The following is a 25,205-nucleotide window of genomic DNA, read 5'->3' as shown; positions in this document are numbered from 1 at the left end:
CTGCCTCCCGCCATGAGCTGTGTCACCCTCCATGCTGCTGTCCCCCACTCCCGCTGCAACAAACAGGAATTTATGGGGGCTTGTCTCCCTAAAATTGTTCCATTACCACCAGGAGTGAACACAGCCTTCCCCCAAAATCAGAGCAGAGAGACTTCTGTTTCTAGTGCTTCCTGAGGGTGGGGACCCCACAGAACCCTTGGGTGACATCACCCAGCCACTGGGGACGGTCCAGAACCGCCCCATGTTCCCAGTGCTGTGGGCACCAGCACGCCCAGGTTCCAGCACCATCCCCTTGGCACAGCCGGGCTGCCACAGCCAGCACCAGCCCTGGCACCAGTCGGGGGCTTAGCTCCAGCTGGGAGGGTGGTGCTGCTTGGGGGCTTCAGTCCCAGCTGGGGGGCTCTGATAATGGTTTGGGTCCTGGTACTGGCTGGAAGCACCAGGACAAGCTGCATGGGCTCTGGGAATGACTGGGGACTGGTCAGGGACTCGGAACCAGCTGAGGGGAACACGGTGCAGGCTGGGGGCCTCCAATCCCCGCTGGAGGCTCTGCACTGGCTGGGGAGCCTGGTACTGGTGTTGGGAGGTTTTGGGACTGGCTGGAGGGGCTGGTACTGGTGTGGGGGTCCTGCACTGCCTGGGGGGCAGCAGTGGCTGAGGGGGGTTTGATTCTGTCCCAGAGCTCCAGACCTCGGCAGGTCCAGGATTGACTGGGGAGCTCTCGTACTGGTGTTGGTGTCCTGGTGTCCCTGTCCCGGGTGGCTGTGGGGGGACACAGTCTGATCTGGCTGGGAGGGGTCTGGCACTGGCGGCTCCACTCCGGTCCCTGCTGATGCGGGGTGCTTAGCGCCGGCCCGGGGCTCCGGTACCATTCCGGGGGTGATGGGACCGGGAGCTCCGGTACCGGCTGGGGGTGCTGCCGGTCCGGGGGTGATGCCAGCGGGGCTCCGGTGCTGCAGTGCCGCGGGTGCCAGCGGCGCTGCGGCAGCCGGGGCGGGGAGGGTGGAAGGGGCCGGTACCGGGGGCGGCGGGGCCGGGCGGGGCGGGGCGGGCCCGGGGCGGCGCTGCCGGTGCCGCTGCCGGCGCTGCCGGTGCCGGTGCCGGTCCGGTCCGGCGGGCCCGGGGCCGCGTGCGGGCGGGGCGGGGGCGGCGCTGCCGGCCCGGCCCGGGGCGGGGGGGCCGGACGGGACGGTGACGGTCCCCGGCGCGGCGGGCCCGGCGCGGCCGCTGGCGGAGCATGAGGGAGCCATGAGCCCGCTGCGGGGGTGGCTGCTGGCCGCGCTGCTCTCGCTCGCCCCGCGGGCAGGTAGGTCCGGACCCGCTCCCGCTCCGGCTTCGCCCAGGTACCGGCCCCGGTACCGGCCCCGGTACCGGCCGCGCATCGCGCCGGCCGCGCTCCCGGCCCCGCTCCCGGCCCCGCATCGCCCCGCTCCGCTCCCGGCCCCGCCGCCGCCGCTGCGGCTTTTTCGCTGCATCGACACATTTTTCCGCAGCGCCGCCCCGCAGAGCCCCGGGAGGGGCCGGGCCCGCGATCCCCCCCGCACCTGCCCGGCCCCGGCCCCGCAGCCCCGGCTCCGCACCGGCCTCTCAGCCCCGCGTCCCCCCCGGCCCCGGCCCCGCACCTGCTGCGGCCCCGCGCCCTCCACCGCGCTGTCCCCGCAGCGGCCCCCGCCGTGCTCTCCCTCCGCTGGTGGCCACATAGCAGCCCCCCATGTCCCCTTCAGGATGTGTCCCCATCTCGGATCCCCCGTTCCCTGCATGCCCCATAGATGTCCTCATAGCAGCCCTCCACGTCCCCTTGGGATGTGTCCCCATAGCGGCCACCCACCGTGTCCCCTGGCTGTCACCTGCAAAGGTGTCCCTGCACCATTCCTGCTGTCCCCTCGCTGTCCCCTCTAGGGGGGTGTCCCCATACCAGTCTTCCATCTCCCATTCGGTGGGCCCATCCCAGCCCTCTCTGTCCCCTGGGTGTCCCCTCCGAGATGTGTCCCCATTGCAGCCCTCTCTTTTCCCTGCATGTCCCCTCCAGGATATGCCGACCCCCACCCCAACCTTTCCTCCAGGTGTGATGGCATTTCTGAGCCCCCTCTCCCCTGCATGCCCCCTTCTGGGATGCATCAATTTATCAGCCACCCATGTCCCCTGTGTGTCCCCTCCAGGACATGCCACTGTATCTGAGACCTCCAGAGCTCCTCCACCCAGCTGTGTTCCTCTCCTGGCCACCCCCATCTCCTGGGCACCCCTCCCAGCCCGTGCTTGCTGGCTGTCCCCTCCTGGGCATACCTGGATGTTCCCCGGCTGTGCACCCTGGGACAATCCCTGTACCCACCCTCCACGTTCCCTGGGCATCCCATCCAGGACATGAGTGTCCCCTTCTGGGACAGTGCCATGCTTGGGCCACCCCCTGAGCATGTTCACCAACTCTGTCCCCTCGTGTTCCCACCCCTGTGTGTTCCCATCTCCCTGTCCCTCCTCGTCCCCAGCCCTCCATGTCCCCTTGTCCCCAGGCTCCTGTGTCTCCATCCCTTCTCCCCAGGTCCTCGTCCCCCCCAGCCCTCCCAGGGTGGCCGCGACCCTGTCCCCTCTCCCGCAGGTCCTGCCACGCAGGCCGGAGCGCTGCCGCGGAGGCTCCCACGGGCCGCATGGCAGGAAGGGCGGGTGCTCTCCCAGATCACCCACCCCAGCAGGCTGGTGGGGCAGAGCTCGGGCGGAGAAGTCCCAAAGCATCAGTTGGACACCAGAGTCAGGCATGAGCCCGGAGGAGGAGGAGGAGGAAGAGGAGGCGGAGGACCCGTAAGTGAATGACAGCCCCCAACCCTCTCCCTTTCCGGGGTTCCTGGTAGGTGACAGGTCCAGGTCCCCAGGCAGCCGCCGTCGCTGGCCCAGCCACACCCCAGTGGGAGCGCGGGTACCGGCATCCCGAACCGGAGCCCTCGTCCCCCCAGGGACCATCCCGCTGCCATGCTCCCCGGAGGAACACGGACTTGTGCCGCAAAATCCCATTAAATTTGGGAACCGGTGGCGCGCGGGTGTTGGGAGAGATGAAACGGGAGCGGGCAGGTGGCGAGCAGGGCTCCCACAGGAACAGATTCGTGGGTCCGGCAAGGACGGGCTCAGGCCGCGTGGGAGCGGCCCCCAGCTCCCAGCCAGTGCTGCTCCCCGGACCAGCCCAGGCTCGGGCACCGGGCAGTGACCCCCACCCCATGGCTGGCTGTCCCTGCGTTCCGGGGGGCAGCACACGCACCCCATCCGGCACGGGGGAGTTGCGGTGCTGGCAGCCGCGGAGGCCGGCGCCTATCGATCCCCGTGCGCGCCGGATAAAGGCGAGATGAGGAGCTGCTCTCGCCGCAGAGGTGATTTACACCCGGCGTCGAGTGAAACCGCCGGACGCCGGGAAGCGGCGGCAGCCGCCGCGCTGGCGGGGGGGCAGGGAGGTGTTAAACCGGGGTGTCGGGTGTCGCGGCGGGAGGGAGCAGCGGGGAGCCGGGGAAATTCGGGGCTGGCTCCCGGCGGCTGAGCCCTCTCCGGCAGTGCTGCCGGACCCCAGGGATGAGGTCGGGGCCCGGGACATCCCGTCCCTGTGATGACAGACGGCTCCTCATCCCTGTGCCCTCATCCCGAGCTGCGCCGTGTTCCCAGCAAGGGGACAGGGCACGCCGGGATGGGTTTGGCTTTTCTGCCGTTTCCCGTGTGAAGCACCGTGGGGAGCCGCAGCCAGTACCGGGCTCTCACCGGTGCGCCGAGTTTGCCGGGCCTGAGGCCGCGCCGCAGCGCTCGGCTCCCGCTGCCGGCGGCAGGAATTAGGTCAGGAGCGGCGGCGCCGCAGGGCGGGAGAAGCGGCGGCTCGGCTGCCGCGGCCGGGCTGGGCCCAGCGCCGGGGGGACCCTCCGGCACCCCCACCCCAGCACGGCAGCCGCGGAGGGGGAGATGGGATGCAGGTGCCATCTCAGTGCTCCAGGGGAGATGGGTTTAAAAAAAAAAAAAAAAAAAAAAAAAAAAAAAAACACGGTTTTTCTTTATGCTGAATTTTTCGGTTAAAAAAAGAGGTGCATCTTCACAGGCCTCGTATTTGGGTTGGGGTTTTAATGACGATTTTAGTTATGAATTTTTCTGGGGGGCTGACTGCTCTGGCTGTCCTGCAGGGACTGCACCTGGCACAGGTGAGCTTCATGGTGCGTGCCTTCGGCTCAGCCTTCACCCTCGATCTCCGGCTGAACCAGTGAGTGACCCGGGGGTCCTGGCAGGGCAGCCGGCACGGGGCTGCTGCCGCCCCCCGGGCGGAGGGGAGGAGCTGGGGTGCTCGGGGATGGGGGAGCTGTGCAGAGCCATCCCAGCCGTGCGGGCTCAGCCCGGGGTGCGGCAGAGGGGAGAGGGACCCATGGGATGCCAGCGCCTTCTCCAAATGGGGGAGTCCCATGCTGGGGCGATACCTTGTATATGGATGGTGGGTGGTTTCCCACACCGGGGTGGTGCCCTGCACGTGGATCGCTGCTGTCGTCTCCCTCTTCCTCCTCTTCCTCCCCACCCCACGGCCTCTAACCCCCCGCCTGCTCCCGGCAGCCACCTCCTCGCCTCCCACTACGTGGAGCGGCACGTCGGCGCGGGCAGCAACGGCAGCCACAGCACGGTAAGATGTGTGCCACGCTGTGCCAAACCATGCTGTGCCATACTGGGCCAAACTGTGCCATGCTGTGCCACTGCAGGGGTTGTGGTGGCCAGTCCATAAATCCCACAAAAGCCCAGGAATGGTCCCCAGCAGTTCATTATCCCCCCACCCGCCCCTGGGTGCCCCTGGGTGCCCAGCCCCTGCCTGGTGGGGTGCTGCCATGCTGCTGTGGGATGCTCCTCCAGCGGGAGATCCTGGGTGCTGTGGGCACCAGGCACACCTCGAGGGTGCCTGGCAGTGAGCCCCAGAGCCCTGAGCCTGGTGCGGCCCTGGGCGTGCGGGGCAGGGCGGGACCCGAGGCTCAGCGCCCGACCCGGCTCCGCAGGGCGCGGGGGAGCACTGCTACTACCAGGGCCGGATCCGGGGGCAGCCCCGCTCCTTCGCCGCTCTCTCCAGCTGCCAGGGCCTGCGGTGAGTATCCCCACTGCCGGCAGGGGGGCCGGGGGGCTGCACCCCTCTGCACCCCGACACGCTCACCTCTGTTTGCAGCGGGGTCTTCTCGGACGGCCGAGCCACGTACCTGATCGAGCCCCAGGCGGGCGCCGAGCGCGGGCAGGTGAGCGGTGGCACTGCCATGTGCCCGCCTGAGTAGCCCAAGGCGGCTTTACGGGTCTGGCTGTGGCTTGGGGACAGCCGTGGGGACACGGGGACGTGGCAGTCCTCCCCTCCCACGCGTGGCCGTGACACACCTCTCCCTGTGGCAGGGTCTTCGACCACACATCGTGCAGCGCATCCCCAGCTGCCCCCGACTGGGTGAGCCTTCTCACAAAGCTGTCCCTGGGGATTTGCGGCTCTCGCCTCAGCGGCCCTGTGTTCTGGTGTCCCACCACCTCTGTCCCTTCCCTTCAGGCTGCCTCTTCCCTGCGCTGAGCCAGCGTGTCCCGGGGGGGATTCCAAAGCTGCGGCGGCGGCGGCAGGTCAGTGGGGACAGCGGGGTACACAGGGCAGGGGACAGAGGACACGGCCAGGGGACAGGTGTGCTTGACCCTGCTTGATTTCTGCCTGTTGGCTGCGGGTGCAGCCAGGCTCCTGCATGGGTGTTTGCAGAGCGCTGTTCCTGCCTGGGCTCAGGAGTGTCCAAGGAATACTGGTGGGGCTGCATCCCAACACCACCCAGTGGCTCTGCCCCACTCCCTGTATCCCAAACATCCCTGGAGGGCCCGGGAGCCCCATCCGGGTGCCGGTGCCAGCTCAGCCGCGGGTTCCCCCTGCAGGTCCGCCGAGCCCAGCACACGGTGCACAGCGAGACCAAGTACATCGAGCTGGCCGTGGTGAACGACCATCAGCTGGTGAGCGGGGGGGTTTCCGGGGCTGGCGGGGGCGGTGAGGGGTCGGTCTGGCCGCCCCCAAACCCACCTGGCCCTGGTGTGCCCCCAGTTCCTGCAGCTCCGCAAGTCCGTAGTTCTCACCAGCAACTTCGCCAAATCCGTGGTCAACCTGGCTGACATGGTGAGGAGGGGTCCCTGGAAGGAATTTGTCCCTGGGGGGGTTGTCCCTGGGAGGACAATCCCCGGCATCTGAAGGGTTTGTCCCTTGGGGCCTTCATTACCCTTCATTCCCAAGGGATTTATCCCCAGTGGGCTGATTCCTGGAGAGAGGTTTACCCATCCTGGTGGGTTTGTCCCTGGGGGGGTTATCCTTGAGGGGATTGTTCCCAGCAGCTGGTGGATTTGTTCCCAGGGACTTTGTCCCTAGTTCCTGGTGGTTTAACCCGGGGTTTGGTCCTCAGCACCTGCTGGGTTGGTCCCTTGAGAGTTTAGCCCCAGGGAGTTTGTCCCACTCTTGTTTTTTAATTTGGCACCTGGTGGGTTTGTGGCACCGGTCCTTTGTCCCTGGGGAATTGTCCCTGGTGACGGATGTGTGTGCCCAGCTCCAGAAGTTGTCCACAGGGGTTTATCCCCAGGAGCTGGTGGGTTTGTCCCTGGGAGGGGTCGCGTCCCCAGCACCGTCCCTTTGTCCCCACAGATCTACAAGGAGCAGCTCAACACCCGCATCGTGCTGGTGGCCATGGAGACGTGGGCGGCCGAGGACCGGATCCGGATGGGGCAAGACTCCCTGGAGATCCTGAACGAGTTTGTGAAGTACCGGCGCGAGGGGCTGGCAGAGCACAGTGACACCGTCCACCTCTTCTCGTGAGCGCTGTGGCCACGTGTCCCCCCCGGGGCCGGGGACGGCGTCCCCCGTCCCCACCATCCTCTTCCTCGCAGGGGTCGGACGTTTCAGAGCAGCCGCAGCGGCACCGCCTTTGTCGGGGGCATCTGCTCCCCTGCCCGCGCCGGCGGCGTCAACGAGGTGGGTGCGGCGAGACCCCCGCGAGAGGGCTGGGGACAGGGACGGGGGTCCCTGCGGTGACACCGCGTCGCTCCCGCGCAGTACGGCAACGTGGCGGCCATGGCGGTGACACTGGCACAGACACTGGGGCAGAACGTGGGCATGATGTGGAACAAGCACCGCACGGCCGCAGGTACCCCCCTCCCGCGGGGCCACGGGGACCGTGGGGACACGCCGCGGTGCCACCAGGCTGGCGGCGGGACCGTCTGCAGCCGCAGCCCTCTCCTCTCCTCTCCTCTCCTCTCCTCTCCTCTCCTCTCCTCTCCTCTCCTCTCCTCTCCTCTCCTCTCCTCTCCTCTCCTCTCCTCTCCTCTCCTCTCCTCTCCTCTCCTCTCCTCTCCTCTCCTCTCCTCTCCTCTCCTCTCCTCTCCTCGCAGGGGACTGCCGCTGTCCGGACGCGTGGCTGGGCTGCATCATGGAGGACACAGGGTGGGTGCCCGCTCGGGGTGGCACTGCCACATCCCCTGCCACACCTCGTGTCACCGCTGCCGGCGGGGGCGTCGCCGAGGTCCTGCGCGGGTTCGTGTATCTGGCAGTGCCCCCGAGCAGGGTGTGACGGTGTGACAGTGACCCCCATCCCACAGGTACTACCTCCCACGGAAGTTCTCCCGCTGCAGCATCGATGAGTACAACCAGTTCCTGCAGGACGGCGGCGGCAGCTGCCTCTTCAACAAACCCCTGAAGGTAACGGCCCCCCCGGCCCCTCTGGGGGCGGCTCCCGGGGTCCCCCGCGGTGTCCCCAGCCCCCGCCACAGCCAAGGTGCTGCTGCTGAGCTCCCAGAGGGGGAGGAACCTCGTGCATGGCAGCAGTTTGGGGGTGCTGCCATTCCCCGGGGACGCGATGCCCTTTTCGAGGGACTCGTGGCAGCAGCTGGCTCGGGGTGCCCAGCAGCTCCCCTGTGTGTGTGTCCTGTCCCCCCTCGGTCCCGGCAGCTCCTGGACCCCCCGGAGTGCGGCAATGGCTTCGTGGAGGCGGGCGAGGAGTGCGACTGCGGCTCGCTGGCGGTGAGCAGGGTCAGGGGCTGCTCCCCCCGTCCTGGGGGGCTGCAGGGCTGCCAGGGGCTGATTCCGGCTGCTGTCCTGGCAGGAGTGTGCGAGGAGCGGGGGAAACTGCTGCAAGAAATGCACCCTGACCCACGACGCCATGTGCAGCGATGGGCTGTGCTGCAAGGGCTGCAAGGTGCGGGGCTGGGAGCATCCAGCGGGTTCAGGGGGGCCAGGGTCCAGGTGTGGATCCAGTGGGGTCCTGTCCCATTCCTGCTGAGTTGGGTCTGTGCCCCGGGCAGTACGAGCCACGTGGAGTGTCCTGCCGGGAGGCTGTGAACGAGTGTGACATCCCTGAGACCTGCACCGGGGACTCCAGCCAGGTGAGTGGGGCCGGGGGACATGGTGGGACACATGGTGGGGCCTTGTGGCATCACCCAACCTCTCCTCCATGTCCCCCCAGTGTCCCCCCAACCTCCACAAGCTGGATGGATACTTCTGTGAGAACGAGCAGGTGAGTTCAGCCCAGGCTGGGCACATCCCCACAGGCTCCAGCATCAGGGCTTGTGCATGTTGGAAATGCGTTTGGGACTGTCCAAGACCCCGCTGGACAGGGCTTGGGCTTGCCAGCCTGCATGGGCTTGGCACCTTCCTTGGTGCAAGGTGTCCCTGCCCATGGCAGGGGATGGAACTGGATGGGCTGGAAGGTCCTTTCCAGCCCAAACCGGTTTGTGACTTTTTGTCAGCAATCACAGCCACAGCTGAGCCACGCACCCACAGCTGGGTGTGGGTTTTGGGGGCCCTGAGCCCCCACTGCTGTCCCCTGGCTGGGCACACGTGTGGCTTCTGATCCCTGCACCACATGAGCTGGGGCAGTGCTCCTGGGACCAGGCATGGGGGGGCTGGGAGGGGCTCACTGTCCCTGCAGCAGCTCCCTGGGGCAGGGAGGTGCTCCCCAGGGCACACGTGTGAGCCGCTCTCCAGCCTCGTCACCCCTGCCCAGTCCCCTGAGCCTCCTCCAGGACCCCTGACTGCGCTCCTGTCCCCTGAGCCTCCCCCAGCCCTGACCCCTCTCCCCTCCCCGCAGGGACGGTGCTACGGCGGGCGCTGCAAAACTCGGGACCGCCAGTGCAACGCGCTGTGGGGCCGCAGTGAGTGCTGGCCGGGGGCGGGGGGACGCGGGGGGTGACGGGCAGGTGACACTCGCTCTCCGCCAGGCTCGGCCGAGCGCTTCTGCTACGAGAAGCTGAACGTGGAGGGGACGGAGCGGGGGAACTGCGGGCGCGAGGGCCTGGGCTGGCTGCAGTGCAACAAGCAGTGAGTGACCCCTGTCCCCTCGGCCCCTCCCGGTGCCACCTGCCGTCCTGGTGACACCACCGCTGCCTTGAAGGGACGTCCTGTGCGGCTTCCTCCTCTGCGCCAACATCTCGGGGTCGCCGCGGCTGGGGGAGCTCAGCGGGGAGATCGCCACCACCACCTTCTACCACCAGAACCGCTACGTGGACTGCAGGTAGCTGCCACCGGGGGCACCGGCACGGCTCCGGCTGCCAGGGGTGCCGGTGTCACCCGCCGTGGCTGTCCTGGCACAGGGGCGGCCACGTGCAGCTGGTGGATGGCTCGGACCTGAGCTACGTGGAGGACGGGACGCCCTGCGGGCCCGGAATGCTCTGTCTCGACCGCAAATGCCTTCCAGCCACCGCCTTTAACTTCAGCTCCTGCCCCGGCAGCTGGGACGGGAAGATCTGCTTCGACCACGGGGTGAGGGCCGGGGACAGGGGGACACCCGGGCAGTGTCACGGTCGCGGGGGGTGACGCCGTCCTCTCACAGGTTTGCAGCAACGAGGGGAAGTGCATCTGCCGGGCGGAGTGGACGGGGAAGGACTGCAGCGTCTACGACCCCATCCCTGAGCCGAAGCCGACGGGGGAGACGGAGCGATACAAGGGTCCGTGTGCCCGCGGGGACACGGGCTCCCGGCTGTCCCCAGGCCACACAGGCTGGGCTGTCCTGCTTTGTCCCCAGCCACACCGGGGCTCAAGAGTGTCCCGCCACCCTGGTGCCACAGCTCAGCTGGGCATGGCTGGGTTTGCCCCCCCTTCCCAGGTCCCCACAGCTCTGGGTCATGCCTGGGGCTGTGTCACCATGTCCCCACACCTTGTCCCCACTGAGGTGGGTCCCGATGGCTGGGTTTGCCTCCCTCCCGGGTCCCCACAGCTCTGGGACTGCCCTGGGGCTGTGTCCTGGTGTCCCTCTGTCCCCTTCCCACTGACATGTTCCCTGTGGCTGGGTTTGTCCCTTTCCCGACTCCCCATGGCACTGGGGCATCCCTGGGGCTATGTCCCCATGTCCCCTTCCCACTGACATGTGACCCTGTCCCCTCCCTCCTGTCCCGTCTGTCACAGGTCCCAGTGGCACCAATATCATTATCGGCTCCATCGCGGGGGCCGTGCTGGTGGCTGCCATCGTCCTAGGGGGGACAGGCTGGGGATTTAAGTAAGCAGCCACCGCATGGCTCGTCCCCTCTGCTGCTGTCACCGGCCACGTCCCCTCTGCACACCGTCACCGCACCAGGGCCAGGCCGTGCCCTGCTGGGGCACTGCCAGTCCCCCCGGCTGGGCATCCCCCTTGGTGTGGCCTCTGGTCCCTTTGGCCCTGCCTGGTCCCCTGACCCTGCCTGCTCCCTTGCCCCCGCCCCTGCCTGCCCCCCGGCCCTGCCTGCCCTGCCTGCATGTGCCGTTGGGGTGTCACTGTCACCCGGACCCCGTGGCCGTGTCTGTCCCCAAGCATGGGGTGCTGGGGCGGGGGCCCCCCGTGTGTGCTCCTGCCTGGCACTGGGACACTGCCGCTGCCTGTGGGACCAGGGACGCTGGGGTGGGGGCACGCACCAGGGGGGACAGCGGGGACACGGGGGTGGCACTAATGCTCCTCTCCTCTCCCCCTGCCACCCCCCAAGGAACATCCGCCGAGGAAGGTACGACCCGGCGCAGCAGGGAGTGTAACCGTGTCCCCCCCATCGTCTCGTCACCGTCCCTGTCACCGTCACCGTCCGGCAGCCTGACGGCGTGGGAGCCCCCGGGCCCGTCTGTCCGTGTGCTGTGTGTCCGGCCGTGCTGTCTCCATCTCTGTGCCCCCACGGCTGAAGGGGAGCAGCGGCTGGGGGGGCCTGGCAGCAGCCCCCCCCCGGTGCTGGCTCATTTCAGCTCAGTGTCCCCCCATGTGTCACCCCCCTGTCACAGCCCCCCACTAAACGCACCCCACTTCTGTGTTGCAGGTCCGGGGGGGCCTGAGCGGGGCCGCTCTGCCCCACCCCCCCAGCGCCTCATTAACAGCAATTAAATGGGGCGGCGCTGCCGAGGGTCCGGCCGAGGAGGACAGCGGGGGGGGGGACACCCGGGACCGCCCCCCGGCCCCCCCCGCACCACCACGAATGTACGGGGACCCCCGGCCCCCCCGGGCAGGCGGCACTGGGCACTGGATGAATGAATGAATGAATGAATGAACGAACGAATGAATGAATGAATGTACCGGCGGGGCCAGCCCGAGCCCCGGCCCACATCCCCCCCTGCCCTCCAGCAGCATCTTCCAGCCGGGGCCCTGGGACCCCAAAAGGCAGGCCCGTGTACCCCAGGACAAGGCCAGTGTCCCCAGGACGAGGCCAGTATACCCCAGTACCAGGCCAGTAATACCCCAGTACCAGGCCAGTGCCCTTTCCCAGTTCAGGCCTGAAGTCGTGTCCCCCCAACCCGGTGCCTGGGCTGGGGCCCACGGGGGCCAAGTCCTGCACCCCCAGATGTGCCTCCCCGCCCCCCAGAGCAGCTCAGCAGCCCCGTGTGGGGTTCGTCCCCTCAAATTCTCCCCTGATCCCCCATGTCATGGCTGCACCCCCAAGCCATGGGACCCTGAAGTCCCCAGTGGTGGGACAGGCACCCACCTGTCACCCACTGGAGAGTGGGTGACAGCTCTCCCTCGAGACCTCCCCAGCTTCCCCAGCTCAGGCAGGTGAACCCCAAACTGGTGACACTGGGGTTCGGGGGGACAAAAGGGCCCCCCGGGGGGGCAGGGTACAGGGTGAGCCCTGGGCTGGGGACGCAGGGCAGGTTGCTGGGTGGCACTTGTCACCCCAGCCCCAGGGCAGGCTTGTGGCACCCATTCCCCCAGACTGGCTGTCCCCCACCCCCATGGCAGGTCGGGGGGTGGCATCACCCTCTCCCTGTGGCACGTGGCACATGTCACCCTGCATGGGGTGGCTCTATAGAGCCACCCAAACCCCAGCACTACGGAGCACTGGGGGCCACACTGGTCCCTTTAAGCACTGGTGACACTCAGCATGGAGGGGGGACATCCCTGGTGACACTTGGTGACACAACCCGGTGTGTGTGTGTATGTGTGGGGACACTCCTGGGGACACTCAGCACGGGGACAAGGGGGGATGATACCCATTGTCCACGGCAGTGTGGGGCTGTCCCCTCTGTGTCCCCTCCTTGCCCGATGGCAAGGGACCCTGCCCACCACCGGGTCCCTTTGCCATGGAGACAGAGAGTGACCAAGGGTGTCCCCAAGCCCAGCTATGGCCTAAGTGTGTGGTGGCACCCAGCCTGGTGTGACAGCCCCACTGGACACCCATGGGTGCCGTGGGTGTGGTGGCACCCCAGGGGACGGGGTGGGAGGTGACAGCAGCGTGGGGTGGCTGGACATCCCTGGCTGGGACCCGGTGGTGGCTTCTTGTGTGACGTATCAGCTCTGGGCTGTGACACGAGGGGACCTGGGACCACCGTGGGCATCAGGGGTCTGGGATCAACCCCCCACCTCTATCACTGTCACCACAGTGTCCCCACAGCTGCCACAGCCACAGTGCCAGGGTGCTCCCTACGGTGAGGGGACACCCCCGCTTCAGAGCAAGAAGCCACCGTTGTCACTGGGTTTGGGGACATTCATAGATATATATATAGATATATATATAGATATAAATACTGGGATTTTTCTTAATGATTTTAACGCTGTCAGGGCAGGAGAGCCCACGGCGGGGTGGGGGGGGGCACCCGGTGCTTCCAGAGCCAAGAGAGCAAAGCCCCCCCAGCCCCCGCTGCTCCCAGGGGCCCGTCCCGTCCCGGGGACGAGCACAGCGGGGCGGGGGCCCCGTCCCCCCCTCGCCGCTCCGCCGCCACCCCGCACCGCCTGCTCCGCTACCGCCGGGCCCGGCGGGGCCCCCGCGCCCCCCGGCCTCGAGCTCCCGCTTTGCACGCGCTGGGAGCCGCCGCCGGAGCCGCCGGAGCCGCCGCTCCGGGCTCGGCCCTGGCTCCGGCCTCGGCCGCCTCCTGCAATGTCGCAGAATTTATTTACAATAAAGATTTGGAAAACGATGGGCTTTTCACTTGCGTGGGGAAGGGGGGGACGGGGCCAGGGGGGGCGGGAGGGTCCCCAGATTTCACCTGTGAGGATGCTCCGGTCCTTGGATCCCTCCAGCTCATCCCACTGACCTCTTCCCCATGTCCCACATTCCAGCCTGGCCCATCCCTCACGATTGCCGTGCTGAGTCAGGAAACACACCCGGTATGGCTCCCAGTATGGGGATGATGGCACATGGTGAGTGTCACCGAGCTCCCTCCCCGTCAGCTTTTGCCTGGCTGGGGACCCTGTCCCACTGTGGGGACACCTGGCACACAGGGATGGTGAGTCCCTGTGCAAGGACACGGCTCCATCTGTCCCAGCACGGGGACACCACCCTCAGCCGAGTGAGCACCCTGCAGGTCCTGGCAGCAGGGGACTGGGGGACGGGTCCCAGCTCCCAGAGGGACCCACGAGGATGGAGCGGGGCACCAGCGCTCAGCTGGGCAGTGCGGTCACACCGTCCGGCACGGCCGGGCTCCCCGGCACACCGCGCTGCTGGCCGGCCACGCTCCCTGGCACAGCCATCTCCCCGCTCACCGACCAGGAGAGGGCTCTCCCAGCACGGCCCATGGACGCGCAGGAGCTGCTCCGACGTCCCCAGGACGCGGCAGGGCCACGCGTGTCCCCGCGGTGCCAGCCCGGGCCCGGGGTGCAGCACATCCCTGCTCGGGGTCCTGCGCTGGTCAGGGGTCACCACACGAGCGTCCCCCCACTGAGGAGCCCTTCTCTGCCCTCCGGGGACAAGGGGCAGCATTCAGGACAATTCCTGCTGTGCCCACGTCCCCCAGAGCCCCCAGCGTGGGGCTGGCGGTGCCCCTCTCCCCGCGGAGCCCTGGAGGGTCTCGCCCGGGTGTCCCCGGGGCGCGGCAGGAGAACGCACCGGCCCCGGCTCCCCGCGGGGATGAGGCTGAGCTCCAGCCCGGGCTGCCGCGGGTGTCTGAGCACCTCGGGGTGCTGCTCCCTCGGGAGGACACCCAGCCCCGGGCGGGGGCCTCTCTCTGGCTCCAGCCCACCTTGCTGAAGTGCTGAAGCGATCACCATCAGCCTCTTGCTCTGCCCCCGTGCCAGGACAGGGCGAGGGGCGAGGAAGAGGTTGTGGCTCCTCCGGCCGTGGCAGTGACCAGGGGGTGAGGGGGGTCTGCACCGGGCTCTGCTCACCCCTGTGTCCTCCTGGCCAGGCCGAGGCTGGCAGCAAACGGGGCTGTTTCCTCCCGGGGGTCACTGCAGGGGCAGCTCTGCACCCCGGGAGGGGTTTGGTGCAGTTTTGCTCCATCCACAGCAGAGCTGTGCCACAGCACAGAGTTATTTTGGGCTGGTGTCGAGATACCAGCGCGATGAGTGAGTCAGAAATATTCCAGATGCACTGGCTGCTTCTGAATCTTGAGTTATTCAAAATCTTCAGGGTCAGGAGGGCAAAAAACATGAATTTAAGTGGGCCCAGCTGAGCCTACTACCCTGCAGGGTCACACAACACCCACAGCTCTTGAGCAGGGCAGGGTTCCTCTGCCAGGGGCTGGGACATAAGGACACCACAATGTGTTGGATGTGCCTGGCAGAAGGGAGTTGGATGTCCCTGGCCAACTGCCCAGGACCACAAAAGCTACAGGAGGCAGCAGGTCTGGTGCCCAGAGACACCCAACACCCCGGCCTGCCCTTTCTCTGCATCACAAACTTTCCTTTCCAGCTCCCCCTGTGGCTGCCCCAGGCACGGAGCATTCCTGCCTGTCCTCAAGCTCCTTCTTTCTCCAAATTCACTAGTTCTGTCAGGGACAGTCCCCGTGCTCAGCTCTGATCTCCACTCCTCACCCACTGCTTTTACTGCACCTGCCAAAGCTCAAACACAGCAGCCCATGGGAGAAGCCAGCGTCTCCTGTTCCCATGCTGAGATCAGAGAATCAGGGAATCGTTGAGTTGGAAAAGCCCTCTAACATCGAGTTCAACCATTCCCAGCACTGCCAAGGCCACCACTGACCCATACCCCCAAGTGCCACATCCACAGGTTTTTAAACACTCCAGGAACAGTGACTCCACTACCAATGCCTGACCACATTTCCAAGAAGAAATTTTCCCAATATCCAACCTAAACATCCCCTGGCACAACTTGAGGTCATTTCCTCTCGTCCTGTCCCTGTTCCCTGGAGCAGAGCCCGACCCCCCCATCTGTCCCCTCCTGTCAGGAGTTGTGCAGAGCCACAAGGGCCTCCCTGAGCCTCCTTTTCTCCAGGCTGAGCCCCTTCCCAGCTCCCTCAGCTGCTCCTCATCAGACTCCTGCTCAAGACCCTGAACTTGAGAAAAAAAAAAAATCCAAGCAAATCCCTCATTATTAGTAAACCCAAAGCAAGAAGAGCCCAACGCCTCCCCCGCTGTGTCTGTGCCATTGCATAATGGGAAACCCTCGAACCTAAAATATCCCTGCTCCTCTGGTTGTTGAAGCTCATGATTGACCATCTGGCTGCGAGTTCCCAAATCTAATCCAACGAGGCAGGCACCACTTTTGGGGTGAGCACAAGGACGAAAGCCCCCAAGGAGTCCCCAGGGAGGGGTCGTGGTCCAGGCCGGGGGTGCTGAGGAGGCTCCACGTGAGCAGAGGGAGGCTCAGGCTGCTCCCTCAGCACACAGCTGGGATGTTGGGGCACCTCGGGAGCACAGGACACATGAAATGGTCAGGAAGCACCTCTGCAGTGTGGAGAGGTGGGGAAATGTGTCTTGAGGGGTGTGACCCATGGGGGGACATCCATGGATCCACGGGGTTATCTCCCAGGGGAGGGAAAGAGCACCCCAAAAGCCATGGCCTGATTTGCCATGCAAATAAAAGAACCTGAATTCTGACCACAGACCAGGACAATGGGATTGCAGCTGAGAAACCCTCCCAGGGCTGGCACCTGCCTGGCACAGCACTCACACCTGGAGTAAAGGGTGCTTCCTGCTCCAGGAATGACCCTGGAACACAGCGGGCTTCATCCAGCTGTGCCACCTCTGTTCCTGCTGAAAAACGAGGAGAGGAGAGGAGAGGAGAGGAGAGGAGAGGAGAGGAGAGGAGAGGAGAGGAGAGGAGAGGAGAGGAGAGGAGAGGAGAGGAGAGGAGAGGAGAGGAGAGGAGAGGAGAGGAGAGGAGAGGAGAGGAGAGGAGAGGAGAGGAGAGGAGAGGAGAGGAGAGGAGAGGAGAGGAGAGGAGAGGAGAGGAGAGGAGAGGAGAGGAGAGGAGAGGAGAGGAGAGGAGAGGAGAGGTCACTCTGACTCTCTCCCAGAGTCCCAGCACAGTGTGCCCTGTGATGGATCATCTTCACTGAGCCTCTCTAAGTTGAGGCCTTTATTTGATACATGGAAAATTCAGGGAAATTGACGGGTTTGTCACCATGGAGAAGCTCAGCAGGAGGAGTATGCACACCTCAGGTGGAAGCAGATCCCAGTTCTGTCTCGCCCACGATGGGAATTTTGCTTTTTAGCTCCAGATGGAAACAAGAAACAAACCCATGCATGGGAAAGAGGCCATTTGGGGAAAGAGGCTCTTGGCTCCACACGCCTTACGTGGAGCTGACACTCCACAGGGCACTGCAGAAACAGCCATGGGGAGAAGGAGAGAGTCGGCACCCAGCTGCCAAGGCTCTGCCAAGCACAGCACATCCACAGTGGAGGTGACTCCACCTCTGGGTGCACCAGGAGGAGCCAGGCAGGCTGGACTGGAGTGGATTAGGAAGAAGGGTCACAGAAGCTTTAGCAAGGGCTTGAGGCAGGCTGGCAAACCCAACAGGTCGTGGTGACTGCAGTGACCTCCCAGGCTTCCCCTGCTGGTTGTGCTGCTGAGCCGTTGGGGCTGATCACAGAACCACAGAAGATTGAGATCAAGCCCATCTCACTCCAGCCCCCTGCCAGGGGCAGGAACAACTTCCACTAGCCCAGGCTGCTCAGAGCTCCATCCAGCCTGGCCTTGGACACTTCCAGGAATGCAGGGGCAGCCACAGCTTCTCTGGACAACTTGTGCTGTGCCTTACCACCCCAGTAATAAAAACCTTCTTTCTTAAAATTAATCCAAATCGATCTTCTTTCAATTTAAAACCATCACCCCTTGTCCTGTCACAACAGGCACCAGTGAAGAGTTTGTCCCCGTCCTCTTATCCCCTTAAGTGCTGAAAGCCCTGAGATAACACACCCAGAGTTACCCAGTGTTCAAGGAATTTGCAGGGGAAAGCCGGGATTGTTCAGCTTTTAGGTAAAGATACCTGAGCTGAAACCTTTGCTGCCCACTTTGAGTGACCCCTGACCCGATTTCTACCCGCAGAGGGGATCCCTCAACAGCACAGAATAAGGACATGAGCAGAAACTCAAGCTTCCAAGGCTGCCCACAAAAGACTCAGGTCAAACCCCAAATCACTGGTAAGGATTCTTAGAGGCTTAGGGAGCTCAGGGGGAGGGAGCACTGGGGATGGAGTGTCCCCCCTCCCAGAGCACTGACCATTCAGTGTCGGGGCAAAGAGGAAAGGAAAGAGGAGCTGAGCCCCGAGGTCAGCTCGGCGCTGAAGAGCAGGCAGGAGCAGCCCCACGGCACCAGGGCCGAATCCCAGCGGGAATCCGAGGGAGCCGCGCCGGGGACAAAGGGGAGCTCAGGGGTCAAAGCGCAGTCACACCAGCGCCTGTTAGAGCCCCGATGACCAGGGGAAGGGAAGGATTTTCACCAGCCAATGGCCCGGAAACAGGACTGAAGGCTTTGCTGTCCTTTAACTTTGGCTGCGCAGCCGCCAGCTCCGCAGGGAGGGCGCAGATTTCCCGGGGAGCACGGGGAAACCCAATTCCCTGGCTAGACCGACCACCGACATTTCCCAGTGCCCTTTAAGGAGCGATCTCCTGCTGCCAGGCGCTGCCTGCATCCCTTGTAGGTCTCTTCCAGCTCACAGCCCGGGTCACCCCCGGCGTGGGCCGAGCTCCCAGCTCGGCTTTAACCCCCGCGCGGCCGCGGCGGAGCCGGCGTGACCCCGGTCCCGGGCTGCCTGCTCACTCGGCAGCGGTGCAGCCGCTCCCGGTTCAAATCCAGGTCACCGCACTCCGTGCGGTCCCAGGGGGCCCCGGGATCCCCGTTTCACCCTGGCAGCCGAGCTCCGGCTCCCAGCGGGGCAGCGGCACCCGCAGCGCCCGGCCCTGCCCCGGCACGGACCGGCCGGAGGCAGCGGCCGGGGAGCAGAGGTTGCCGAGTTAAACTGGCAGCTGACAAAGGGAAGGTTTGTTTTCCCATTTCCTGAGCTTTTCTTCCTAGTCCTTGAGAATTTCAATTCGCAACTAGAATGAGCAGTTTGTTAAATCAGGTTTGAGGTCTCTTAAGGTCCTGGCTCTCCTCTCTGGGATATCGGCAGTGCCACAGCCTCCAGGACAGAGAATTTTATATAATTCTCTCCTCATCCTGCTCTGGCTATGGCACCTTCTCTGCGATCTCCTTTCTTCACAAGGATCCTCCTCTTCCTCACTGGATAGCAAAATACCCAAAATGGCTAAATTTGAGCACTGCAGAGCATCCTAATGTCCTGTTTTGTTAAAAACCCAGCAGGCTCCTTTTGCTGCTCCATCCAGCTGGTCAGCAAGGGAAGGCAAGGGGGGAAAAGAAGCCAGATTTCAGAGCCAGCAATTCAACCAGGATTTCATTTCACAGAATCACTGAGGTTGGAAAAGACCTCTGAGACCATCCAGTCCAACCTCAGACCCTTCACCCCCTGGTCACCCAGGCCAGAGCACTGAGTGCCCCCGAGTCATTAAATCACACCCTGCTGAGCTCAGTCCCTCCCAGCCATGGACTGTCCCCCTCCTCTGTGCACGGGGGACAAGCCCCCAGGGACAGTGTGACCTCTTGGAGACACTGCCAAAGGAAACTTTGGGGCACCTTGGCAATCCCGCGTTTGGGTGAGCCAAGGGATAAGGCTCTCTCACCACAAACCTCCATCCTTTAGGGTGAGGTGGTTATTTTATGCCTGCAGAGCACCGTGTTCCCAGCCTGCCCAGCAGCACCCACGAGCTCCTGGCAGCACCAGGTGGGGAGACACTGCTCAGCATCCCCACACTGGGCCCATCCTCTGCCCCTCTCTCTGTGCCTCTCTCCTGCATTTCACCCTACAAACTCACTTTGAGATACAGAGAATGCACCTGGGCTTGTGGCACAGAAGGTTCTCACCACTGCCAGGCTCCTGTCCGTGTGTGTCTCCTGACACCTGCCCAGCCCCACTCCCAATTTCCTCACTCACACCTGTTCTTACCTGTCTGCAGCAGCAGCACTTCTGGTCACCACCACTTTTCTTGGCACTGGAAGGGTCCCAAATTTCCCATTAACTCTCTTGAAGGCAGCAGCACCTGCAGGAGAGTTGAAGGTTATCATATTGTGCATATTATATAGATACCAGATATATAAAACCATAAAAATCAGACTGGTTTGTGTTGAAAAGACCTTTTTAAAGAACATCCAGTGCCACCCCTGCCATGGCAGGGACACCTCCCACTGTCCCAGGTGCTCCCAGCCCTGTCCAGCCTGGCCTTGGGCACTGCCAGGGATCCAGGGGCACCACAGCTGCTCTGGGCACCCTGTGCCAGGGCCTGCCCACCCTCCCAGGGAACAATTCCCAATATCCCATCTGACCCTGCCCTCTGGCAGTGGAAGCCATTGCCCCTTGCCTTGCCACTCCAGACCCTTCTCAGTCCAGGCCCTGGTGTGTTCCCAAAGCTATTTTCAGTTCAGAACAGGTGTTTTGAAAGGTTTGTTGATCACAGCTTTTCAGGTGGTGTCGATTTCATAAAAAATGTTATGAAAAGTCTGGCAAACATTCATAAATGGGAATATCGATTTTCTAGGATAAAAAAAAACCACTCGGGGGGTGGGGGGGGGGGAAGAAGTAACTCCCTTCAGTCATTATACATCTTTAAATGGGGGCAAGACAAGAGCTGAGGAGCCACCCTGGTGCTCCCCAACACTCCCAGCAGAGCTAAAGAACGCCAGTGCTTGTTTGCTGGCTGAAGGAATCCCATCCATCATCCTGACTGCCAGGGGAACCCCCAGAGGAACCTCCTGGCCGAGCACATTCCGGACAACTCCCAGGTGTGCATCGCTTCACCCCTGAGCCTCACCTGCCTCTGCCAGGGCTCCAGGGGAAAAGTGGGTTCCCTCTTCTGCTCCTGCTCAGCCATGCTTCACCCCACAGAGGGAATCCAGGCCTCGGGACAGCCACACTCACAGCTCAGGCACGAGGGAAGGGCTCGGTGTCACCCTCCCAGGGCCCATGTGGAAGCACCTGCAGGGGTTCCACTCCTGGGCTCCACGTCCTCTGCCAAAGAGTCGCTGGAACATCCTGTGCAATAAAAACAACAAAGGACAGCAAAACCTGGCCTGCACAGAAATGGCTCCCAAGTCCCAGAAAGCACTGATCAGATGTCTTTAAATCCTCCTTCCAAGGCATTTTGCCCAGCTATCAACATGGAATTTACACAACAGCGATAATGTCATGCTGCAGAAAACAAAATGTCATTTCCCGAGCAGTGATGAACTGGTATTTGGAGCCTCCTCTGATACAGAGAAAATGAATGACAATTTCCCTGGGAGCAGAAGCCCCCAAGCTCCTTCTCCTGCTGCTTTGGAGGGTGGATTACACTGAACTATGGATTTACAGAATGTCTTTAACTCATGCAAACGGCTCTGCCCCTCAGGAAGTGTTCCACGGTGTCTAGGCTGAGCACGTCCCATTCACAGGGATCAGGCACTGAGCACATCCCAATGAACAGCTCCTTTGGATGGAACCTCACAGCAGCAAATTGTGTTCCTGGGACAGGAATTCTTGAATTATTAACAAATCAAGCTACAGGAACGTAACACACTTCCATGCAAGCTGCTACAATAGCGTAGCTGAACTACAGGTAGGAACACTTAACCTTAACGATATTTAACACCCAAGCTATGCTTCCAAAGGGAAAATCACTCTGCAGAGAGGATCTCATACTGGCAATACCCTTCCCTCACTTCACAGCAGAGGGAAAGGACGTGGAGCTGTCAGCAGGCACCACAAAGCCTCCGCTGGGATCGCGTCTAGACGTGTGGTGCTGGGAGAGCTCCTCAGGCACCCGAGGCATCCGCCCGGGGCTGGCAGATGTGACAGGGACCCCTGGGAGCTGCTTTGCTCCCTCCTGGAGCAGCAGCTGGAGGCTACACAAACACCCAGGGGCACCTCCAGCAGCTCTGCACATCTGCCCGGCACGGCTGAGCCGAGCCTGCAGCGGCTGTGTGTGATCCCAGCTTTGACCTCTGCTTCTCCCGGGCACCGGATCAAACACAGCCACCACAGGATGGGCTTCCACCAGACCACTGCCCCACAGATGTCTCACCAGGGCAGAGTACTGGGGCCGTACCCACATTTTCAGCTGTGGTTAAAATAATTTCAGACCTTCTCACTGTGAATTTGCTGTTCAACAGAGGCTTCTGTCCCCAAAACCATCAGGGCAAGGCTGAGCTGGGGGCCCGTGCTGCCTGCAGGGACTCACCCAGGGATAACCACGCGTGCAAAGATTGCAGGGGGTCTGGGAGCAGCAGGAGCCCAGATCCTGGTGATCCCTGCACTGGTCCAGCAGCAGCCCTGCCCCAGCTATCCCTGTCCTGGAGCCTGTGCCATGGCTCAGGCTGGTGCTGCCCTTCCCAGGCACGGAGCTGGCAAAGGTATTCCCTGTCCCGCGCTCCTCCCCCAGGCTGCGCAGGCTGTGGGCTGCTCGGGTGCCCTGGCAGTGGAGAAAAGAGAAGCTGGGAGTGCTGGAGCTGGCCCGGGTGGCCGCCACCCCTCCCGGCCCAGCAGCCCGGGAGCAGGGCAGCGCCGCGGCGCTTTCCCCGCTGCGGACAGACAGCGCCTGTTCCAAGCCCCCGGAACAGAGCCCAGCTCCCTGCCAGCTGCACGCAGGACAAAGCCTCCGTGCCTCCTTCCGCAGCCCGAGGTCAGGCTGGCAGCGAGGGGACAGCGGGGCCACTGAGCGGAGCCACCCGGGGACAGCACCGCCACCCGGCCGTGCCCTGTGACGGGAGCCGGGCGGCTCGGCCGGGGCAGCGAATCCCGCGCTGCCCGCCTGCTCATCCACAGGCATAAATGCAGATTTCCCTCTTGTCCACCCTTTTCCAAGGTCTGACTTCCCAGCTTGGTGGGTTTTCCTCTTTCTAATGCGACCGTTCTCGTCCCTGCACAGGTAATTCTGAGCCGAGTCTTTATTGACCTAAACAAGGTCACATGTGTAAAAATCCCGAATTGTGGCTAAGACAAATCATTAAATATCCCTCTCCCTCCCCCTCATATTCTCTTGCTGGAAAAAAAGAAGCCATCTCACTCAGACTGGAGTAATCCACTGGATTTAATGTTGTTTTTTTTTTTTCCAAACCCAGAGAATGTCACCACAAATCCAAATTCCATCCAGCATTTTTTGTCCCAAACTCTCTCCTGGATGTTTATTTCAAAATGGTCTAAATTAAGCCAAAGCAAGAGCATTTTAAAGCAATGCAGATATTGTTTCTTCAAAAGGAAAAACGAAGTCTGATATTCCAAAACCACCCACAGCCAGAACAGAGCTGGGACAGACCCCACAACCAGCAACACACGCTCAGCTTCAACCCAAATGCGCACTTTGTACACAATGAAAGTGGAAACAAAAAGCAGTAACAGAAACAGCTCCATTACTTGGGATTTTCAGAATGAATCCAGCACTGGGATTGGAACATTGCGGACACTCTGCTCATTAACAGGGATTTACTGGGTGGGCAGAAGCCCACAGGATTGCCCTGAGGCAGCAGCTTCACACAGGTCATTAACTGGGAAATCACACAAAACCAGGGAGCAACAGGGGCGAGCCTGCTTTAAGTCCTTAATAGGAATTCGCCATAGTTTGGGAAGAGGGAAGTGAGGAGGATTTTCCCTGCTCTCACTGGGGAAAGGCTGTTCCCAAAGCACCCCACGGGGTTAAATGTCACCCATTTGGGACACTGAGCGCAGCGACCGAAGGGCTGGGGGTGATGAGTGGACTGTGGCCACCAGCCCTGCTTGTCTCCAGGCTCCAAATGTCTCTCCCTCATCCTTTCACATACGGTTTCCACCCAGCTTCCCAACCACGCTCAGCTCACTCTGGCAGAGCCTCTGCCCATCACTGGGACTTTCTTCAGGCCAGTTTAATTAGAGGAGCACAAGTGCTGAAGTGCCCCTGGACCACACAGCCAGCCCCAGCTCACCGGGCCAGCCCTGCCCACATCCACTTGCTGCACACGTCCCGGGTCACTCACACTTCCTTGGAGACACCACCCTGGCACCCCTCCACCTGCTCCCCGGAGCAGCCAGTGCCAAAGGCCAGGGGGGCAATTCCCTTCCCAGAGTCCCCACAGCTCCCGAGGGGCTCCCACGGGGGCTGTGCTGGCTCTGGGCACAGCAGGGGCTCTCCAGGTTGCTCAGGGATAGTCTGGACCCATGCCTGGCCTGCCTGCTGTCCCGGAGGGAAAACAGACCAAAACAACTCAGCACAACACCCATTTATTTACAGGAGGTGCTCAGGCAGAGGGGAACAGCAAATACATGCTCATGTCCCCTTGGAACGAATTGAATGTGGAGACTGCACCTAGTGTTCTGAGGGACAGGAATAGGGAAGGGTTTTATCTGCGTCCTCCACGGAGCCTCACTCCTCCCAGGCTGCCCAGAGCAGCTGTGGCTGCCCCTGCATCCCTGGAAGTGTCCAAGGCCAGGCTGGACATGTCTTGGAGCACCCTGGGACACTGGACGGGGTCCTTGCCCATGGCAGGGCATGGAATGAGATGCTCTTTAAGGTCCCTTCCCACCCAAATCATTCTGGGATGAATCCTGCTCCTGACCCAGCTCTGACAAGGGACAGAGGTAGCCTTGAAAGAGAACAGTCCTGCTTGAAACAGGCCCCCAAAAGATATTAAAATGCATGGAAACCTGAAAAAAAGAAAGGGAGCAGAGGAAGGTCCTGAATCCCTTATAAATAGCAGCAGAAAGCAGAGACATTTATCAGTGTCTCTCCCAGCCGAGCCGGCTCCTTGCCAGAAAGACAGAGCCAAAGGCATCAGTCCCTCACTCCCCTTCTGCTAATTGTAAATTCAAGTTTAATGCCAAACCCACAGAATGCCAGATTGGACTGGTCTCTCAAGCAGAAAGCTAAATTATACATATTGCTCTGTCTGAACGAAATTCCTCAGACAGAAGGGAAGGAAGAGGGGTCTGGAATAAGGCAGAATCATTGATATTCCGAGAGGGCTGAGACTCCCCAGACAGCTCGTGTGTGCTGCTGCAGGAGAGGGAGGGGATTCCAGTCAGACAGAGCTACCATGACTCCACCTGACCCGATTAGTTTGGAAAGCACAGGAATCCTCCCCAGAAGGTACCACTGCCTGCCTTTGGGCACGGGGTGTTACACAACAGGAGGCCTCACAAACTTCTCTTCCCATCACTCTCACAGAAACACGCCGAGTTACTGAATCCAGCCATTTCTATTCCGTTTTTTCCCAGATGTTTTGCAGGAATTTGAAGTGTCTCCTCTCTCCTGTTGCACAAGGTGTGCGGGGAGCCCTGAGCCCTCTCTGCCCCACAACTGGCACTCCTGCTCCCTACACACACACACACAGAGACACACACACATATTTTTCCTGTAAGTAATTTTCCATAGAGGAAAGAGCCTGTAGGACACAGGAGCTTATGGGATGACACTTCCAGGTTGCAAGCAGCACATTAATTTAGTAAAAAAGCACCACTGACAGAGATTTCCCAAATCTTTCCCCGCCCATGAGCTGCCCAGAGACTCCACTTCTGCATGTTCAAGGCACTTTGGAAACGCAGCATA

General features: G+C 62.5%; 1 protein-coding gene across 2 annotated transcripts; it reads left to right on the top strand.

Moving 5' to 3' along the window:
- Nucleotides 1-1,099: 1,099 nt before the first annotated feature.
- ADAM11 (ADAM metallopeptidase domain 11) lies at nucleotides 1,100-11,464 on the top strand. Of its 2 annotated transcripts, XM_068212302.1 has the most exons (26): nucleotides 1,100-1,306; nucleotides 2,594-2,793; nucleotides 4,143-4,219; nucleotides 4,561-4,627; nucleotides 4,992-5,077; nucleotides 5,156-5,222; nucleotides 5,371-5,419; nucleotides 5,516-5,583; nucleotides 5,881-5,955; nucleotides 6,044-6,115; nucleotides 6,632-6,798; nucleotides 6,874-6,958; nucleotides 7,040-7,130; nucleotides 7,375-7,426; nucleotides 7,582-7,681; nucleotides 7,931-8,002; nucleotides 8,085-8,177; nucleotides 8,284-8,364; nucleotides 8,445-8,495; nucleotides 9,069-9,132; nucleotides 9,199-9,298; nucleotides 9,372-9,491; nucleotides 9,571-9,739; nucleotides 9,810-9,924; nucleotides 10,382-10,472; nucleotides 10,933-11,464. In XM_068212302.1, the coding sequence occupies exons 1-26, from the start codon at nucleotides 1,249-1,251 to the stop codon at nucleotides 10,976-10,978; spliced, it is 2,316 nt and encodes a 771-aa protein (XP_068068403.1). In that variant the 5' UTR covers nucleotides 1,100-1,248; the 3' UTR covers nucleotides 10,979-11,464. The 2 variants fall into 2 exon arrangements, with proteins under 2 accessions (XP_068068403.1, XP_068068402.1); XM_068212301.1 differs by lacking the exons at nucleotides 1,100-1,306; nucleotides 2,594-2,793 and having other exon boundaries at nucleotides 4,092-4,219; nucleotides 10,933-11,463.
- Nucleotides 11,465-25,205: the final 13,741 nt, after the last annotated feature.

The sequence above is a fragment of the Anomalospiza imberbis genome, chromosome 22 (assembly GCF_031753505.1).
Source record: "Anomalospiza imberbis isolate Cuckoo-Finch-1a 21T00152 chromosome 22, ASM3175350v1, whole genome shotgun sequence".
In the NCBI taxonomy this organism is placed as follows: Eukaryota; Metazoa; Chordata; class Aves; order Passeriformes; family Viduidae; genus Anomalospiza; species Anomalospiza imberbis.
The sequence above is the reverse complement of the archived record's forward strand: the minus strand, read 5'-3'. Positions and strand labels throughout refer to the sequence as shown.

Coding starts and splice junctions, on each gene's coding strand:
- ADAM11 (XM_068212302.1), top strand. CDS start 1,249: ATGAGCCCGCTGCGGGGGTGGCTGCTGGCCGCGCTGCTCTCGCTCGCC. Junction 4,220..4,560: donor CTCGATCTCCGGCTGAACCA/GTGAGTGACCCG, acceptor TGCTCCCGGCAG/CCACCTCCTCGCCTCCCACT. Junction 8,178..8,283: donor TGTGCTGCAAGGGCTGCAAG/GTGCGGGGCTGG, acceptor TGCCCCGGGCAG/TACGAGCCACGTGGAGTGTC.